The sequence below is a fragment of the Onychostruthus taczanowskii genome, unplaced genomic scaffold, assembly GCF_017590055.1.
Source record: "Onychostruthus taczanowskii isolate IOZ18803 unplaced genomic scaffold, ASM1759005v1 scaffold49, whole genome shotgun sequence".
Taxonomy (NCBI): Eukaryota; Metazoa; Chordata; class Aves; order Passeriformes; family Passeridae; genus Onychostruthus; species Onychostruthus taczanowskii.
In genome coordinates, this window is record NW_024502458.1 from 4,257,330 (window position 1) to 4,278,889 (window position 21,560).

The following is a 21,560-nucleotide window of genomic DNA, read 5'->3' on the forward strand; positions in this document are numbered from 1 at the left end:
CAGTCTAGCAGAATAGAATTTTCTTAAATCACCATTAATACTAAAGTAGTAATATACTTTGAAATATTAGGTAGTTTTCTAGAAGTAGTTGTGCTACTTAAATGTTTGTATGGAAAAGAGAGCTTTTAAGCTTGAGTGGTCTTTTATACAATTTTCTAATATTCAGACCACATTTTGTATTAGCTGTGAAACTTCTTACTTGGTTTAATCATTTCAACATTTTGTATAATTCATTTCCAAATCATCTTTTTTACTGGCCAGGATGACTTGGTCATTCAGAATGGACATCAGTCAGGACATCATCAGCAAGAAAATATATTTCACAGTGGTTCCATAATCCAAAATAAAATCTTGAATCAAAAAATTTTCAAGCCTACTCATCTTTTATGTACATCTACCTAGGCAAATGTCTACTGCCTGGGACATAATATTATATATTCTGGGAAAAGATTCTGACTACATTACTTACCGAAAAGGATTTCCTGTCAAAAGCCAAAATCGCAATTTATGATACCATTATAAAATATAGTATTGTAGTGCTGTTTTTCTTTTCAGCTGAATATATTTTCCTCATTGCAACGATAGGCATAGAGCAAATTAAAAAGCAAAATATTCCATGAGACTGCTGGAATGGGCAGACACCATCCCCACCCCCAAATACAAGACTGAACAAGGGGAGCTGCTCAGTCAAACTCACATTTGTTCAGGAATTTGAAGGAAGGTTTCTCTAAGGTCTTTGGCATTGCCAAAACTGATTGACTGGCACCTTTTAAAGACAAGATGAGCAGCACTCAGATTCCACCAGTTCCCATTGCTACAGGAGCCAAGGAGTGAGCTCAGAAGCTTCCTGCAGCACACCACAGAGAACGCCACCCTTTCTGCTCTAGTTTCTCATTCTGAGAAGGAAGGTGAGGTGTTTTGGGGGACCAAATCTCCTAAGTTCTTGGAAGGAAGCCATTCAGTTTTGCTGTTCATCTAGCTAGTGAGATGAGCTTACGAGCTGCAAAAGGCCTGAAACTAGCTTGTCACCTGAAAAAGTCATACGTATTTCTTTCAAGATCTACCTTCCTCAAAAAAAGAAGGGGATTGCTGTGCTACCCACAGAGCAAACTGCAAACTCACAGCTGACAGCAGAATTCAGATAAGGACATAAAGAAATAAGGAAATCAAATATGTGAGAGCATACAGGAAGAATTTTTTTAAAAGACTGTGGAGGATTGTACATATCTAATAGTATACGGCCATGACAACACCACAGCTTATATCTCTGGCTTTGCCCAAAGAGCACTACAGTAATTATGGCTTAATTAAATATTTTTATACACAGAACTGAGCTGAAAAACTACTAAGTGCTATTAATAGAAGCTAAAGCAGCTCCAGTAATCCCTCTAGAACACCGATAATCAGTTTCTAGGGTCCACTGTGCCTTAATTTCCAAGGCCTGGCTGCTGGTTAAGGATGAGCAAAGCCTTCTCTGGCAGTACAGATCCTAAATCTACCATAAGTCACCTTCTGTAATCTAAATCTACCATAAGTCATCTTTTGACACCTTCGGAGCTGTGAAAGGGAAGGTTGTGAGGCCCGAATGGTGGACTTTTAATTACAGTCACAAGGTCTCATGAACAGAAGTCGGTTAAGGGAGCTGAGTACCAACCTCCATCCCTCAGCAGTCACTACTGAACCCTCAGGCCTCATACACATCACTGCTGAGGCAAAATTAATCAGAGATACCAAATAAATAGTGCTTCTCCACCACCCCATTGCATAGGAGTGCCTGAGAGGAGCAAAAGCATTCCCCCTGATTTCATCTGTGCATTAGCATAGACCTTTAGTATTCTGTGTCTCTTTACTTAAAAAAAAAAAAAAAAAAAAAAAAAAAAAAATTAAAATACTGGTGAGAAGGAAAGGGAAAGGCAAAAGTACATTAGCAGTATTTGCCAATAAAAATTTGCAAACCATCTACCAGGCAGACAGGACTTGGTCCAAAGCCCACCGACGTCAATGGGCTGGGGATCAGGTCCTTATTCAGCTTTTGGAGCTAATTCCTCTTTGAACTGACAACTGTACATTTAGGCTCCATATATATCTTCACCTCAAAGCTCTATCCAGTCAAGTTTTGAATCCCTCCAAAGACAGAGACCCCATAAACTGTCTGGGTCTCTGTGACACTATTTGGCCTAATTCATGATGAAATAAAATAAATTCTACTATATTAGATACATGGAACTGCAATTTTTTTTTAATCACATTAAATCTGTCTTATTTTATAATGCTTATTTTAAAAAATTAAAAAATAAAAAAAAACAACCAAAACCAAAGAAGGAACTAAAGCAGGTAAAGAAAGAGGTAATATAATGAAAAGAACTAAGAAAGGATTGGCTATGCCAAAACAGACACAGTGCTGAAATCTTTTGGTTTTTACACAAATGTGACAGAGAAATTCCTCACCTGATCCCGGGAATAGGGAGTATCCACTATGTGTTTGTCTGAGCACGCTGCTAGGAGAATCTTCATTGCATTTAACTGGAGCAATATTTCACAAGCCATGGTATCAAAGAAAGTGATATTGGCAAGAGCTGCAGAAGCCAGCAGGAAAACTTCACCTGAGGAGGCTTCTTGGCACAGTTCTAGGAATGCAGAAAATAAGCTGAATAAAAGTAATTCCTTCAGTGCAGCATTTAAAGGCAATATTTAAGCATCTGCGGCTTGCAGTAGTGATCTTATTAACTGACATCAAGTTCATAAACATGGAGATAAAAAAGGAAACAAAAAAATATAGAGTTAATTTAGTCAGTTATGTAACATCATAGAGGGGTTTAGGGTGGAAAAGACTTCTAAGATCATCAGCTCCAACCAAACCCATGTCTGCCAAGTCCACCACTAAACCATGGGCCCAAGTGCCACATCCACACAGCTTTTAAATACCTCCAGGGATGGCGACTCAACCACTTCCCTGGGCAGAGTGTTCCAGCACTTCACAGCCCTTTCCATGAAGTAATTTTTTCCTAATATCCAATCTAAAACTCCCCTGACACAACTTGAGGCCATTTACTCTTGTTCTATCACCTGTTACTTGGAAGAGACCAACACCCACCTCACTACAACCTCTGATTAACAATATGCTCTACCTAGTATACCATTCTACAGGGAATATTTCACTGCATGTTGTTCAAAATAAAGCTTGATATAACTAAATAAAATCAAATACAGGAGGCAGAAAGCTAAAAGTAAATGATCCATATAAGAATAATTCCATCCTCTTCTTTAGAACAACGTACATATACATGTTGCTTATCTCTAAATCTAATCCTCTGTAGCCAAAAATCATCCTGCATATTTTTCAACTTGAATAAGAAGTGCTGAAGAGACAGCTACCTTTTAATCCCTTGTACATATGTGCTTTAACTAAGATGTGTATCACCTGGTAATGGAATTTCTGCATAGTTTAAAAATTAAACATATTACAGTAATTCAATTACTGAGTTATAAATGTTACAAGGAAAGTGGTATGTGATTACCGAAACGGCTCTTGCAAAGTTAATACATTTTCTATTTTTAACACTTACATTTCTTGGAAAGAATATGCACAGCTAAAATTCCTGTGGAACTTAAAAAGCAACAACTGAGGAATGATCCACCAGATAATACATTCTGGATAAGATGTTCAGATTGGCCTTTGACTGCAGTACACTAAAATGACCCAGAAAATCATCTGAAACAAGCCAGGTCAGATGCTGCTAGCTACAACAGAACCAAGCTCAGCACAGGTTAATTCCACCCACCGGATTCCGGGCAGTGGTGGGGCACAAGCTTCTCCATTTGTTGCTGGACATCAGGAATAAATTGTTCCCTTGATTTCTGCATCACTAGTTCTATTTGAACCTATTGAAGAATGCCTAAATACGTCTCTGATAATTCCCAGTCACAGCAGAATCCTCAAACACTCATACTACTCTTTTCTTCTTCTTTAAAAAGCAAACAAGCAAACAAACAAAAATCAAAAAAATCTGCATTCAAATTGAAGTTCTCCAGTTTAACTGTAACTACTGGGTTCACTAGAAAAAATTCTAAATGTAATGATCTACTATACATGAGAAATCAAACTAGAAAACCCAAACAGTACATCCTGACTTGGAACTCTGGGAAGCTGAATTTCTAGACTAGAGAGAAGAGAATGCTTGAATGAAAGCTTCTGGTATGAGAGGGAGGGAGCACACTCCCTCTCGAAAGAGATATTCCTCTCTTTAGAAAGCAGTAAGAAATGTCATCTTGTTTTGTAAAGTATCCTCACTGACCCAGGTTAAGGAAAGTCTTGCTGTTGCCTTTGTCTCACTTTACCATGGATCAGGAGCCTAGACAAGAAAGACAGATCTTTCATTCTCTTGTAACAATACTCATAGACTCTACTTTTCCTCTGAATTATCATACAAATGGAAATGTAGTGGTGAGTTTGAGTCCTAGCAAGTTTGGAAAATACAACAGGCATAAAGCTTTTCAGCTCTCAATATTCCTCTTTTATAGACAAAAATCAGACAAGAGGATGCTTTGCTGAGTCTTTCTTGAGACTCTTAAGATAGACTTTCACACAGATACTATTTCTAAAAATATGCATAAATTCTATTCACACGAGGCCTGGAGTCAAAAAATATTATGTAATTCTCTGGTTTAGAATTTAAAATTGTTATTTTATCTGTTGAGAGAAGGATGGTAAACATTACTTAGGGAATATTTCTGATGAAAGGCTCATACCCTAACCTGTTATTTTAACTGGACCCAGAAGTCCTGTAGAAAACTTACTGACAAGTGCTGTCACGATTTCTTCCATATTTTCCAGAAAGCTGCTGAGATGCTGAGTGAACGTGAGATGTGGAGATGTGATCTGGGCAATTACTGCTGCTGCTTCTGCATGGGTGGCTTCAGAATGGCTGGTGTCAGTGAGGATGTCAGCCAGGCACAGTATCCCATCCACCTATGGAGAAACAATAGGTACAAGTTAGAAATACTGTAGAAAGCACTTTTGCAACTAAAGATGGTTTTCTATTTGTCTTTTCTTGGCAGTGACTAAACTACTCAATTTATTTTCAAAAATAACTTAAACTTGGTGACCTTTGTGTCACGGGAAGTTTCAGTTTAGCAACTACAAATGAGTTCAGCATATGAGTTTGTTGTGCTGCCAAAAGTCTTGCAGTTCCTCCTCCCTTAATGTTTCTGTGAAATCAATTTTAGTCCAACAAAGTCTTCTCTGACAGACATCTAAAGTTAAATAAAAATCCAAAAATTAGCTCTGATAAGCAAATGTTAATTGCTACTATGCCTCATTTGAGCTCTACTACAAGACTCAAACCGCAATGTGCACTAAGGTCTAAACAAATTTTTTTTTTTGCCACTTTTCCCTGAAATTGTCACAAAGCCAACACAGGATCAAAAACAGTACTATTAAGATGACCCTGGCCAAGCTGCTCCTGATGAGCTTGTACAGCACTTATATTAAAGCCAGGTCCACACACCCCTTGCATACTTCAAAGGGAAACAGAATAATGAGAACTGACTTAAGTTTATGCTTTTAGAGCGTTTGAAGTGTTCTTACACAGTTCAGGCAGACAGATCATATACACACATATTGATTTAAATTATAGGAAACCCACTGGCACAACAAAAGATGGCGACAGGGCACAGCCAGTGGGGTCACTGTGAGCAACAAAACACAGCAAAACATAGAGTGTTCTCTGTGCACAGGGACATAATCTGAACTTTCAAATTAACAGCAATGTGTTTCTCCCCATTTAACATAGCCCTGAATAATTTATCACATTGACAAGCAAGTAGTTCGACCATAGGATCATTTAGGATGTAAAAGGCCCCCAAGATCACTGAGTCCAGCCTGTGCCTGACCACCTTGTCAAGCAGACATGGCACTCAGTGCTGATCAGTCATGGTGGCTGCACCACCTCCCTTGGGCAGTTCCAAAACTTGACAACCCTTTTCACATCGGAATTTTCCTGATGGCCAGCCTGAACCTTCCCTGGTGCAGCTGGAGGCCATTTCGCCTTGTCCTGTCACTGGCTGCCTGGGAGAAGAGGCCAAGTCCCACCTTGCTCCACCTTCCTCTCACTGAGTTGTAGAGTGATAAAATTTCTCCCCTGAGCTTCCTTTTCTCCAGGCTAAACACCCCCGGCTCTGGACACTTTAGAGATACAAGTAGGATTTAAGAAGGCCTAGTACTGAAATATACTTAAACACTCAAACAAAAAACAAGACCACATTTGTGTTGCACACACACTCAGCTCTGTTGCTCAGGCTGCATTCTCTGTCTGCTCAAAGCTTCCTCACAAAATCTATATCCTATTGCCCCAACAAAGGCAGGAATGGTGCACCTGACTCCATGTTCTCAGAAGGTTAATTTATTACTTTATTATACTATATTATATTAAAGAATACTATACTGTACTAAAGAATACAGAAAGTATACTTACTCAATATTAAAAAGATAATAAAGAAAGCTCGTTACTCTTTCCAGAGTCCCAACACAGCTTGGCCATAACTGGCCAATGAGTCAAAACAACTCACACCAGAATCCAATGAAACAATCATCTGTGGGTAAAAAAAAATCTCCACATTCCACACATGAGCACAACACAGGAGAAGCAAATGAGATAAAAACTGTTTTCCTATTTCTCTGAGGCCTTTCAGCTTCCCAGGAGAAAAATCCTGGGCCAAGGGATTTTTTTCAGAGTATGTGAATGCCACAAAGTCCTACCCACTATCTTCAAAAAGGGTATTTAACAAATCTCTTATTCTCATTTTTGTTATTTATTAATAAAGAATGTTGAGTTATATTCATTAATTATCCTGCAATGGGCATGAATTAAATTATTTGATAAGCATTGACAGTTACTGTATTTTATGAGAAAAGCTTTCTGGTAGAGAGGAGTAAAAATTACCCTCTGTAAGATTATTCATTAGGATGGAGTTTTTAATAAGAAATAGACTATATCATTGAAACTCTAATAACACAGACAAATATAAAAGAAATTATATCTCTATTTTTCCCCAGATCGCAAATGGTATTTATTGTAGAAGCTCTAGCACTGGCAAAAAGAGAAAGAATAAATTTTCAATGCTGAACCTTTTCTTGACAAGCTTTCAACATTAATCTACCTACAGCAAAATATTTCCTCCTAGTTATGGCAGAATTCTACAGCTTGAAACAGCAGAGTCACATAATTCACTGGGCTTCAAGGTATATTAATAGATCTCAGTGTCAAGAATTAATCTATGTCCTCACAAGATGATTTAGTACCCAAAGTGTGCTAGACAATATCATATGCAAAACCCCACAATTTTGTCACCTTGAAATCTCCCCAGATCACACCTTGTCTGGGGTCCAAAGGATGTTAATAACAACAGGCAGTATAAAAAGTTAAACATATTCCAAGACATTAAAAAAATACTTCACAAGAAAGTTCTTCTAAGATCCACTTCAGTCTTCAGCTCTAAATTTACTGGTTAAAATTCACTTGGCCTACTTATATTCAATGTCCTTGACAAATGACTTAAGAGTACTTTTATGCTGTTTGAGAGCAGGTAATGGCTTATGAAAGACAGGTACAAGTACATGGTTAGATTTTTCTATCACCAGTAATTGTGTAAATCTACATTAATGATACAAGCTTCTACTGCTGTACTCAAATTTTAAATCACATATTTGATTTCATTATTTGCTAAGTGATAGTTTTTGGAAATTGGGAGTTTCTGAATTGTGAACAAAAAAAAAGCAGATACAATTTTATTCAACACAGAGATAAATTACATATTTTGGGTGTATGAAAGCCAGCACTATTCACACTATTATTCTCCTTCCTTTCAGAAACATGAAATATTAACAAATTCAGCCTAAAATTTTCTCCATACGCTTTTTCCTCCCATCTTAAATATAGAAAATAAAATAATTCCACTTCAGCAGGCAACCCCATTTATAAGTGTCTAGCAATAAATTTTAAAATGACAGGGGAACAATCTAATAAAAGCACTTTAACATCCAAAAAGAAATTGCTGCTCAAAGCATTTTTATAATTAGGTTTCACACTGAAAGGAACTTTGGATGGCTGCCCTGTTTTCTGTTTAATTTTGGTAAAGTAATCAGCTAAATGTCAAATCTGTTCATCACCTTGGCAATACAAAAGAACCAGTTAGCCAGATAATGCAAACAAATGAATTCCATGAATGCAACAAGATGCTGTGAAGCCCCTGCATTTGAGGAATGGCGTTCAGTAAATGCTTGATCACTAATATTTCAGTATTGATAACTGGAAACATGCCAGGAACTTACATCCTTATGAACATAGCCCTGTTGTAGAAACTTAATCCAAGTGACAAAATAAATGTGTGACCATGTTACTGCATAGATCAAATCTTCTGAAAGGAAATAATTTCTTTTTTTTCTACAACAGGAATGAATGAGTTCTGGGGCAACAGTCTTCTTTCTTCAGTATACTTGTCCTTTCTCCAAAAAATATTAAATAAAACTAGGCATCTGTTAAAGATACCAATACAGAATTTGGGATTGATTGCATTAATGACTTCATTATTTGAAATATTACACACAACAGCAACCTTAACTCTCTGCTTCCCACAAGGGGGTTTAAGGCAGTTTTTCCATTCCACTCTGGGAACCAAGACCCATTGCCTTCCTTTTAGTAATGTCTATGTTCATTTGTATAAAATGCTGCTGAAGGCCTTTTCTCATAGCATGACTTTCCCTGCCCTTCCTGTTTGCTCATTTCACATTCAGATGATCACCACATATTAATAAAACTTTGGTCAAAACATTTTTTTTTGTCTTCTCTAAATGGATTTTGAGTCATTTAGTGAACTGGAAAGTCTTACAGGCTTCTGTCAGCTGATTTCCCTCTGTCAAATCTATGGATAACACTATCAGCCTAAATCTGGGTGCTTCTGGTAAGAACAACCAACATATTTCAAAGATGTTTTACAGAAGAATAAAATGGAGATGTTGAGATCCAGAGGTAGGACAGCAAATGTAGAAACAATATCACAAAGAGGCTTGCCCCTCAAACAATCTCAACTTTCCCAGAGAATTTGAAAAGCAGAGGCTGCACTCAACAGCCAAGAACTGATAGATCGCAATATCACGAAGAGGATTGCCCCTCAAACAATCTCAGCTTTCCTAGAGGAGAATTTGAAAAGCAGAGGCTGCACTCAACAGCCAAGAACTGATAGATCAGAGCTGTGTGTCTTCTCTCCTTTCACCCATGCTGTGCAATAACACCTCCCACCTGAAGCTAAGACAGGTTAACCATGTAGGTGAAGACATGAACATTAGCAGGGCAAACCAAATATATAAAGGTGGATAAAAACCCAAACAGGTCAAAATTTATAGGATGAGGAAGAGGGTAACTGAGAAAGAAGGCAGGGAGGGAGGATTATCATATTCCTCCAGCAAAACCCATGTATTGTTATTTTGATGACTTCTTGCTGAGTAATGGAATTGAAAGAGATGATATAGTAACAAAGTGATGCCATTAAAACATCCTCAAATATAATCCTTAATGATCCAAACTACTGCAACTATTCGATGGCATTAGCAGTGACCAGTGAACAAAACTGCAATGATTTTTATAACTAATGCTGTACAACAATGGCCATGGCACCTAATTTAAAAGCCCTGTTGTGTACACCACGGAATAGTGTGGGGCTGAATAGAGGTTGAACAGTTCCCAACTCAGTAGTTTTTAAACTTCTGTCAATAACTTTAGCTTTGTATCTAAACTGGCAGTGAATTGTGCTTTGGTTTGCAGCAGCTTTGACTACAGCTTTCCTTTAAAACTCCCTTCCTTCACAAGTGGACAAGCTGATGAAGAGATATTTGTTCTTTCTGACATTTATCCATCAAGGAGAAGTGCAAATTTGATCTAGGATTATCGTTATAGGCATAAGAGAAAAGACATTTGGCTCTATCAGCTTGAAGGATGCATTAAATGTGGCAATGCCTGAGTAGCAGCTTTACATTAATGTGGCAGGGAGAAGCAAAATGCAGAACAAGATGAAATAAGAAGTTCCTTACTCTGGACTGTCTAGGAGTCAAATGATAAATCCTGCGCAAACCCTTTCTTCCTGTGAAACCAAGAGGAAGCAGCCCTGCACCTCAAAGTTCACGTTTCTCAGCACTCAGAGATGCTCTAAGCCTGTTGCAGATTAAAAGTACTGGCTTTGAACCCCCTCAGTATTGAGGACTGATATGAAGGATAAAACAGTCTTTTAAAGTATTTTTGTGGTTGATAAAATAAAGCAGGCACTGTACTGCTATTAGCCTAGCAATATTCACATATTCCCACTCCCATAAATCATAGCTTGCATTGCTTCAGAGTACCCCCCAAAAATGTAAGTGAAATACCCAGGATAAACTCAGCTTTCCTGATCTACTCCTCCAATGTGATATCCCTCCAGTTCTACAGGATAAACCGAGTGGCTAAAAAGGGCTGCAAAGGAGAAGAGACTGCAAAGGAATTCACTTACAGTTAAGCAGAAGTCACATTGATAAAACAGAGGGAAAACCACTGGTCACTAATGAGCATGGTGGCTTAGGGGGGAAAGAAAAGACATTTACAATTACCCTTGTACTCAACATTTGTTACATTCTCTTCTATTCTAACAGTCCCAATAATGACTATGCTACTTGTAGAGTCAGAACCCTGGAAGGGTAAGGAAGAACTATTTATGCTCACATATGATAAAGATTAAATTCTTGAAGTTATGTGACACATGACACCAAATGTTTCTCAGGTTCTTGTGCCCTATATTTCTGAGGGCTGGATACATCAGCTTGTTTTTAAGCTGCAAGAATCTATTCCTATTTGTAGGGTTTTCTTGGTATCTGCATCTGCATTACAAATTACAGAAAGTACATGCTTGTTTCTTTTAAATAATGGATAAGGATTTATACATTATATTTGGGGTCTGAAATCCATTAAAATGAAGCCACACAGACCCAAAAAAGGACTTGTCAACAAGATGAGAGGAACTGTCAAGTGGTGTACAAGAATGCTGAACAAGATACTGGGACCTGAAGTCTGAATTAAGGAAAGACCATACATTAGTCATTTTCACATAGCCCTCATTTTTATTTACCCTGGGGGGTCATAGTCTGAGAAAATGAAAAACACCCACCTCAACTATTCCTATAAACAAACAGGGGCTCCGGGTTATGTGTAGCAAGGCACTCCAGAAAATGAGATATGCTCCCTGAAAAAAATATGCTCCAGTCATCTACTTTTAAATAAATAATGTCACAGACACTTCATGGTGTGAGGGTAAATTCTCCAACACCTGGTGCCTGGTATTTAAAAACAAGAACACTCTTTCAACATGTTTGATTACTTTGTATCATTTAGGTTTTGGTGTGACATTGTAGTTTTTGTTTTCTAGTGTCTCTTAGTGTAGCTCTTCAAGAGGAAAAAAAAAAAATCTCATGCACACTGCATTTTTGGAGGACCCTCATTTTATTACAATAATGAGAAAGGGTCTCCATCCAAAAAGAGCAGCATGGAGGTCACAGCCACTCTTTATCACCTAATCTAACTCTTCATAGTGTCTTTCCTCTCTCAGGAAACATATCTGATAATCTTCTGCTAGAATTCTGGATTTGTTCATGTCACAAATTTGAAACCTTAATTATACTCCAGATTTAATTAACAATTTTAATAATCCCTGCTGCTATTATTAATGTAATTCCACATACAACTTCTCTCATAGAATTCAAATTCTTGACCAGGTATGTACCATTATACCCTGACTTTCACATAAATACAACCCTACTCTATTCTCACATTATGACAATAAAAACACCACAGTAGAAAGTAGAGTTACATTAGAGAGGTAGAGAAAGTGAGCAATGGACATGCATAGGCTGTTGTGCTTTTTTTTTACTCTAATATTAAATATGAGACTTTTTTCAAACACTTGTGAGAAAAATATCTTTCTGCAAACAATTTTCTTGCATTTCTCATTTCAATGGTGTCAGCTTAGCCTAAAAAATATCCACTCTCTAAAATGCAAGGCTTCTGCAGTATTTCAATCTTGTGGACACTAATCAAATGCACTATAATAGTGGAATATTTATATAATGTACTAAATATACATAGTAACTTGCTAAGAAAAATGTTTTTATGTCTAAATTTACATAGTTGCCAAAACTGACTCAGTGGTTTAGTCATAGTCCTCTTCCCAAAATTTCTGTTGCTTTTAAGAACAGTGCTATAAGGCACCAGGCATTAATAGAATTGTTTGCTACATTCATTACTTCACAATGGCCGTTCAATTATTTTAATAAATTATTTTAAATAAATTAGCTCCAGAACCAACCTTGGATGTGCCAGATTTTTATTGGCAGAGACTTTTTACAAGCAAGTTATAGAGTTTTATGATACCCATTTATAATGAAAACACTCACAGTACTTTCACTATAAAACTTTTAGTGAGCAATTCAATAAGAGTTCATTTGTGTTGTAATAACAACAGAGGAAATTGCTACCCTTATTTAAATACAAAATTCACAAAAAGTGAAAAAGAGGTAGTTTTCATCTGGTGAGAAACGATAGAAATCTATTTGCTACAGCAGACCCAAGTTATTTGGTCCTAAGATTCCTCTCCTGACAGTTTGGTAAATCTCCTTGGGTCTCCTGCAAACACTGATTTATGTGTATGACTGCATTGGCAATAAAATAATTTCAGAATTGCTTTAAGCTTAAGAAATTCAAGTTTAAGATCAGCTGTTCACATAGAGTTTTTATGAGAAGTCAGAGGTCTACTAGGGGTCATCAGGTAAAGTGATCTCAGATGTTTTTCTCTCCATTAGCACCTTGCAGTGCTGCTCTTTGGTCCAATACAGTTGCTACATTGATTCTATATTAGGAAAAATAAGAACAATCCTAAGACACCGAGAAAATTGAAAATTTTTACAAGCTGAATTTTGATTTTTCTTCTACTCAATATTCTTTGCTGCCTTAACAGGTCTCAACATAAATAACCCCTCTTACGAAGAATAATAAACACATACATTTAAAGTTAACCTCATGTTTGAGCTAGGAGGAACAAAAGAACAAATTTTGTTACACTTTCGGTAGAGATTGCTCTTCCAACATATGAAAATCCAAGGATAAGTACCATACAGCACTTTGATACCGGGGCAGTTACATTCTGCATTCAAAATCATACTTCCGAGTCAGCTTATTTTCATATGCTGATCTCACTTCAGAAAAACGGGTCAGAACTGACTGAAATTAAGTTTACCTAGTGAGCAGGTTCCAGCTTCAATAGCCCAGGATCTTCTCACGGTATTTTGGATAGACAAATGTGGAAGTGTTATGTTATAGCAAAGATAAAACCCCAATTTGCCTTATTTTAGCTGCTTATTTTATATCTGGGAAAACAAAATGTTGTTTAGGAAAATCCCAAACACTGTTGTGATTCTGTCATCCAGTTACTGCCTGTTTTACTAATCCAAAAACCAGTTTTCTCATTCTTTGAAAAATGCAAGGGATGTTATGGCAGAAGGAATGTAACAGCTGCAAAGCACTAAATATTAGTGCTCCCCAATAAGGCTCACTCCTCATAAGCAGCAGTAAACACTCTCATTCCATACTCCAAACCAACTGAATCTCCCAGATCTGTAACACTCAAGCCTGGACAAGAAATTTCACATGACCAAGCTGCATTCTGCCAGTCCATAAAAAACAGAAGAAGAGCCACTGCAGGTCTCTACAGAATTTATTGGCTTTCTCCTGGATCAAGGAGAGTTCCCAGAATGAGGATCTGCTCTGGTTCACAAGGAATCAAAGACAACATAATCAGACCTCTAGAAGTCATACTAGAAAAGGGTGACAGCTAGGATTCTAAGGTATATATACACATCACTCTGAAACCACAGCTACTGAATCCTTCAGGCCAAAGAATGTAACTTTAAATCAAAATCTACCAGACTTTTAGAAAGAACTCAAATTCGAGGCTTCCAAAAGAAGGAGAATGCTGTTTTGAAGGCCTTGCCTAGAATGAAACTGTGGTTTACTGGATTTTCTCCTGAGATTTGCCTTCTGTGCACTCTCCATTCCCAAAAGTGTTTAAAAAACAAAATCTATAACTTTTTCTAGCCAATTTAATCTAGAATAATTCAGACTGCAAATAAAATGTTTAAATGGAAATATTTTTCCAATATTTCATCTCTACAGCTGACAAAGAACAAAAGGAAGAAAGAACTGTGGGCGTTCTATTTATACTGGCATCACGTCTCAGAGTACAAATATGTCCAACTTCACTGTTCTGGTCAAATCCTTCTCACCCTTGGGGAAGTGTAACAAGCCAGAACTGTCACTGGAAGAAACGATAGCAACTGCTAGGGAACAGCCACTGCAAAGTCTGTGCTATGTCTTTCCCACTATTTTTTACCAAAGATGAATATAGCATATTAACTTTTTTTTTTTTTTAATTTACTTTGATGTCTGATGGGGAAAGTAAACCATATAAAACAGGATTCAACATAAACAAATTACACCAAATTCAAAGCCAACAAGGATTCTGGAGGCAAAAAAAAGAATGATCAGTGCAAATGACTTTTAAACATATCCCCCACATTGGTTATAAATAGATTAGTAGCCTCCAACCAAAAAATGCAGCTCAATGTATCATACATGTTTTCTTCTCCTCTCTACATAAGAGGAAGAGATGTTCTAGTAGAGATCATTCAAAACTATCTTGAAGTGAATCTCTTTTGTGCCAAGAACCGCTGACTCTCTCACATTTCACAAATAAAGAGCATGCCTCAGGCTTGATTTCGCCCAAAAAGTGTGAAAAGTGCCTTGCAATTGAGTCATAGTAATGATATGACAAATGAAGGTTTAGGACTCTTCAGTGAGCCATCAACAGAAGTTCTTGCACCAAGACCTAGTTAAGCTAAGAACGGTTCCGCATCCCATGTTGTCCCAAAAGTCACTATATAGGTCCTTACAGCTGTGAATACTCTCAGACTGCCTAGGCACTTAGGTGTTCTGTTCACAACACCTGTTTTAAGTTCTGTATAAAAACCTAAATTACAGTTGTTGCACTGAACACGTGGGCTTTTGTTTTCAAAATATTTATAGAATTGTCAGTTTTGGAAGCAACTCTGTACATACAACAGTTAGGATACATATAAGGGAATACAGGAGGAAGGGATTGCATAGGTTTTGGGGTTTTTTAATCTTAATTTGCCTAATTGGTAGCCAAGTTTGGGGTTTTGTTTTGTTTTTGTTTTGTTTTGTTTTTTTTTTTTTAATGAGGTTTCTGTCGTTAAAAACTCAGTTCAAATTGCACTGATACTTTAATGCACTAGGTGGCACAATGATATTCATATTAGAGAAACTAAATGATTCACCAACACCCAGATACTTTGTTGGATAAAAGAAGCCACCCTTTCTGCCACATAAAAAGTGGCCACCCTTCTAGGTGGGGTTTTGTCTGTGACTATGATTTATACTAACACCCATATCAAATACCAATAACATTTATTTCCATGTTGCTTCCCATCAAAAAAACTTCCATACTGCCAACAGCAAAGATTCACCACGAACTCTGGAGATTCATTAGTCCCACCTGAGCAAAGATATTTCTAAAGCAAAGTAGATCCAAACCACCTTCCCAATGGTGCTTGCCATGACAGAAAGCTAATGCTTCCCACTTCTAATGCAGAAAACCTGCAGGATAACTCTGTCATCTCCATTGCCAACCAGCATGGACAAGTTGCCCAGCAGCAACAGAGATGCTGGCTGGCCTTTTACTGACACTCGTGACTTAGATCCTTAGTTATTTTAGGGAAGAGCAATTTTAACCAGAAGTAAAATACAGGAGTCACTACAGAGATGAAAGGCCAAAGAAAATGGAAGTACTTATTCCACAACCTTAAGGATTTTTAAGGAAAGTGCAAATGTTTTTGTTCAAAATAACAAACCATTCTTCTTAAAGGAAAAAAGAAAAGCACCAACAGTCTAATCAGTTGGCTTTTAATGAGTTTTTTCTGATCTCTCTTAATTCAATTGTAAATCTTAGAATCTCTGTTACTGAAAAGGTCTTTGACTGTTATATCCTTGCCTATCTCTCTTTCTTTGTTATCTTCTCTTTATTTAAACTAAAAAATACTAATTATTGGTATAAGCTAACTCTTTAGAACTAGAAGGATCAGAAATCGGCATTCATAGCTTCATTAAAAAACAAGAGAGAAAAAGAAGGAAAAAAAAGCCAGTGTCATCTCAACTTAAAATCACTTCCTTGCCATTACCCCTTTCAGCAATTGTCATTCTTTGTCTTTTGGGTTTTTTTTTTTTTTTTTCTCTAAGAAAAATCAATTGTAATTACATGAGTATGTCTCAATTACCTGTCCTCTTTTTTTGGGCTGGATGTCCTGATCTGACTAATTGGACTTCTCTGTCCTAATGTCTTCTCCAATGCCCCAGGTCCTAAGTGCCTTATCTTCTTCATACATTTTGTGGCAAGTGCTTCATTTTTACTGGTTAATACAAGACATAAATTCTTCTAGCAGAGAAATGTGCCAAAAATTAGATGCAAGTGTGCTATTTCATGTTTAAAGGAGCTTGAAGGGAAGATGAACCAAAGGAGAGCAGCAAAAACAAAAATTTTACTCAGAGTAACATCAATATAATTAATACACTGGCAAAGCTGGTAAAATAAAGGTGCAGGGTGTGATTCTCAGCCTCATCTGATACAGCCACACAGAAATCCATGGGCTGGAAAATTCAAACACCACCAGTTTCTTGGGGCAAAAATCATCAAAAATCCTTTTCTGAGTGAGGAGAAAAGCAATTTGTCATGACCTTTAAATGCATCAATAAATTTAGCTAACTGGAGCAGGAAGTCAGTCATGTGTCTTCATCCATGAATATTTCCTAGGTGAGATCCTGTGACTTGTAACCCAGTTCTTCTTCCAGGACACGGGATGAGACAGGAGCAATCTTTAGTAACTAAAAGGTGACTTATGCCTTCTAACTACTTTTCTCAGAACAAATCAGGTATCTTGCTCAAAAATAAATTGCAAACCTATTTTAACAGCTCTTTTGCTTTCCCTTTTGTTATAATTGCTTCCTCAGCCTAGACAGTAGTAAAACTTCATGTTTGGATCAGCATGATGTTCACATTACACATCTGAGGGAGATTCATACTCCTAAGTAACTTCATTTCCCTTTCATACACTGTGCTTTGTTTAAAAAATTGAAGATAAAAACTTACATGGTTGTGACTACAGGCCATTTCAATAATGCTATTTATTATCCCTCAAATGAACTTTCATTTCTCCAGAAATTGAGTGTTTCTCAGACTGAATAACAACCAGACCAACAGAAAGTCCTGGAAGGTGTTTTGTTACATCCAGCCACTCTTTGCAGATCTAGAATAATTCCAGCATGGACAAAATGCCAAAGCCTGCGGTGCTTATAACGAAATGCTAAAATAAATGCAGAGGGCAGAGAGTGTTAAAGCAGTTAAGAATGGACAATCTCTAGGAACTCAAATCATCATTCTAATTCATCACATTTTTGTGATCGTATGAGTAAAGCCTATATATAAACAGGCACTGAAATCTGAGCCTAACAGCACCTTCTGTGCAGGAACATTATTCTAATTCACTCCATTCTCTTTAGCACTACATGCCAGTTTTTCCCAAATCCCTGCTCATCAGAACTCTTTGCAATAGATGATGCCTGAGCAATAATCAGAAGATGACAAGTGCAGATAGTCTCCTTCCCCATGGAGCAGCATGTTGACCACCCCATAGCAAATAATACATTCTTCAGTGAAATCTGATAGTCCATACATTTTGTGGCATAGGTATTTTTGAGATTGTTCTGCTTACAGCTTATTATTAGTGCCCATTTATTTTAGTGGTGCTGCTGTTAGCATTACCTGAATTTAAAGCTTGGAGACATTTTCCCCTTGATAATTCCTTCCCTACTTGACACTCCTTGCATTCCTCCTGTTCTGAACTCCTCTCTCATGCACCTTACAGCCTTTTCAGACTGAAATTGAGCAAGGAGTCATGCTTTCCTTCTGATCCCCCTTTCCCCTGTGCACACATCCTTCTCCTCACAAACTCCAAGTTTTTCAGGCTGATACTGTCCCTACCCAGAGACTACTCTCAGGGCAGTAGGAATAGAAGGCATTTTTCCCCACTCCCCCAAGGATGCTCTTGCATTAGATGTTGCTAAAGATGGTTGTTTTTTTTTTTTTAAATTCATGCAGTCAACGTCTATCCTGCAGGAAAACAGGCCATCCAGGTTGTTGTGAACAGATAAGAAAACCTAAACTTTTCAGATTAAAAGCCCGTTTGACATGGCTTACCTTGATTTAGGAGGATGTTTCAGTGGTGCATAGCTTTGTTCCCCATAAATCTGTCTTCCCAAATCCTCTGCTGCCTTCCTAAACACAGGATAGGTTTGGGCAGACCGTAGCCAGGAGCAGCACGAACTTTGCTGTAATTCCTGTCTCCACTGGGTGCCACTATTGCATAGTATAATGTTCATTTACTGCGGGGAGTCTACAGCCTGGCAAAACTGACTTTAACTTGTGCTTCCCTGTCGTGAAGTTTTCAGACCATGTGTAGAGAATTATCACTTGGTTTTTATGACCCTAAAACACCACGTGATAATCATTTAACACAGAAATACGAGGATGATTTAATTCTTCCTAGATCACTACAGCTGAAAACCTCTAATGCAAAAGTGCTCAGGTTCTTTCCTGATTTTGTGCTGGAATAAGCCTTTCTGCCCATGTGTGTATCTCTTCCTCCATGCTGACTGATAATCAGTTTAGGCCTCTATTTTGCCCTATCTTTTTTAATCTCACTGCAGAGGGCCTGGATTAGATGACCTTTAAAAGTCCCTTCCAGCCCAAATTTTATTCTACTGCTCTACATCTCCAGTTAAACTGCTTTGATGACAGCTTAATCAGCACAAGGGCAAAATCTTCACCCGGACCCACAGATACCTTAAAAACACTCATTCAGTGCTCTTAAACTGCGTGTGTACACCCCAAGGATGGCAATAACACTGAAAATACATTATCAGTCAACTTTTAAATTAATAGCAATTAAGTATTAGTTTCATGGAGTAGATTTAATCACCATTTGATGGCGCATGGATATCCACAACTTGATAGATACCATTCTGGTGATTCAAGCTGTAATCTGAAAAGCCTTAAATTAAATCTTATGAATCACTTTTTTAAATCCTGGGCAGAAAATTCAATCACCTTTGGTCTGTTTCACATTATTTCTGCTCTTGTATTTTATTTCCTTTTCCCAGGCCTCAAATAAGTAAGTAACTAAATAACTAAGCAATATCGACTAACATTATATTAATAAATAAAAATATTTAAACATATACATTATATTAATATATTCAATAATTTATGTAATAAATAAATAAATACTACCCAATGGATACTTTGAAAGATTACAGAAAACATGCAAAATTCTTCCAAGCAAAACACTGCTACAAGGAGGTTTTCATGCCAGCCTCCCATCCTGGACTGATTTGTCTTCCTACTCATTTGGCAGAACTGACATAACCACAATTGTTTCAAGTTGCTGAAGATGGGACAAGCAGTGTCTCAGTGTTTATGAAGTCTACTTTTGTAAGTTGGTCTTCCTTCTCACCCCTCTCAATGCTCCTAGACAATGACACTGAGAAGTACAGAAATGTCCATAGTTGCTGGCCTTTGAAAGAATCTCAGCCTTTTCTAACAGAGACCCAAAATACTTCCTTGAAAATCTGGTATATTCTGACACAGGCTTTATTGCAAACAGAAACTTGAGCAACTCTGCCCAATATTGGTTATATTAAAAGAGAGATGGGCAAAAAAAAGAGCATGCAAGCCTTAATGTAAGTCTAGACTTTTCTAAGGCCTGAAGATACAGCAGCAAGAGAGAACAAGACTATCCAATAAAGCAGGGAAATCAACAAAAATAAACAGCAAGCAGACTGAATCTTAATCCGAACCACAGTTGTTTAAAGCCAGCTAAATCATTGGCACCAGCAGCTGAACACATCTGTGGTGCACGTCTGGAGGCAACAGGTAAGACCTCTGCCCTGCCCTGGACATTGATGCATTGCTGGAGACTCAGGAGTGGCTATTTGTGGCTAAGGAGAAATAGCTACTCATTTGGCAAAGTAAACTAATAAGGTCAAAAAATTCACCCCAAGCAGGAAATAGAAACACCTGCAAAAGAAGATTGAGACAGGCAGAATTTCCCTCTATTAGAGCAGCTCTGCTCTAGTGCTCTCTCAGCATTCCAGCTGCTGTTCATCAGACATGGCAAACTCTGCAGGAGTAACCCTCACCCATGTGGTTGCCCCCATTATGCCTACTTACTGAATTGTGTTAGAAACAGCAACAGGACAAAAGAACTATCTACCTGCTCTTTAAATGGGTGTGTGTCTATCAGGCATGCCCACGAGGACGTGAAGGAAAGGTGACAGATGGAAAGAAACTCAGGTTTATAAACAACTTTTGTGCTACCAAAACCTGGGAATTTCCCGTCTTTCTATTAACAATTGTACTAAAAATTTCTGGGTAGGAGAGGCCAGTCCCACTCTCAGGAATCTAGGATGTGTATGGTCTTTCCTACCTCACCAATGGCTAGGAAACTGCCTATGTACAGCCACCAGGAATACTTTCCCAAGGGGACTTGTGCTGCCTTCAGAATTCTTCTGGGCAATTGTCAGGGCATCAGAAGGCTTTAACCTCAGCATAGCTTTCCAATTTTATTTAATTTTTTAGGGTATGAGATGTTTCTTTGGTTTAGGTTTAGTTTCTTTCCCTTATTTTATAAACCATAGTTAATCAGGTACTCAGGCCAGTAAAGCTGAGGATTAATGGACAATAGAGTGACCAGGAAATGATGTAATCACAGGCAGATATTTCATGGCTCTTGCTGTACATCTTTATATGCCACAGTACATTTTTATGTGGCACAGGGGTCAGCTTTGTTAGTGTCCAGCTCTGCACTGCCTTCAGGCAGACTGAGGCTGTCACAAACTCTTCTTAGAAGGGGCTTCTTTGAAAATTCAAGATGTACATAGAAGATGTTTGTCTCCTTATAAAATATGGATGTACATATAGGTGAGAGGAAAGTATATAAAGTCCTGAGGGACAGAGGGAGCATCTTTAGCTGGTATATTGCCCTCTCTGTTGTAAACAAGAACAGCAGTGAAGGGACTAGTAAAACTACCTAGACAGTTTCTGCTCCACTGTCAGATACCACTATGGTAATGACATCACAGAATTTCATGGCACATTGAATAGAAAAAAAAATCAGATTCTTCAGTGACAGATGTTATAGGTCCCCTGTTGAGTGTCAACAAGTCTTCATGGGATGTATGTAAGAGAAAATTTGGCCTCCCTTCGAAATCCAATTTTCTGAAGTGTTCATGCCAGAAATGCCCATTTTTAGCATCCCTGCTAAGCCCATTTTTAAACAAAGGCTGACAAGAAGACATTTGGAC

General features: G+C 37.7%; 1 protein-coding gene across 1 annotated transcript in view; it reads right to left on the reverse strand.

The window, feature by feature from the left end:
- INSC (INSC spindle orientation adaptor protein) overlaps nucleotides 1–21,560 on the reverse strand; it is a 121,400-nt gene that overhangs the window by 12,568 nt on the left and 87,272 nt on the right. The window contains exons 8-9 of the mRNA XM_041415115.1: nucleotides 4,798–4,969; nucleotides 2,449–2,627 (exon numbers count right to left, since the gene is read on the reverse strand). Coding sequence (XP_041271049.1) covers nucleotides 2,449–2,627; nucleotides 4,798–4,969 — 351 coding nt within the window. The remainder of the gene's footprint in view (nucleotides 1–2,448; nucleotides 2,628–4,797; nucleotides 4,970–21,560) is intronic.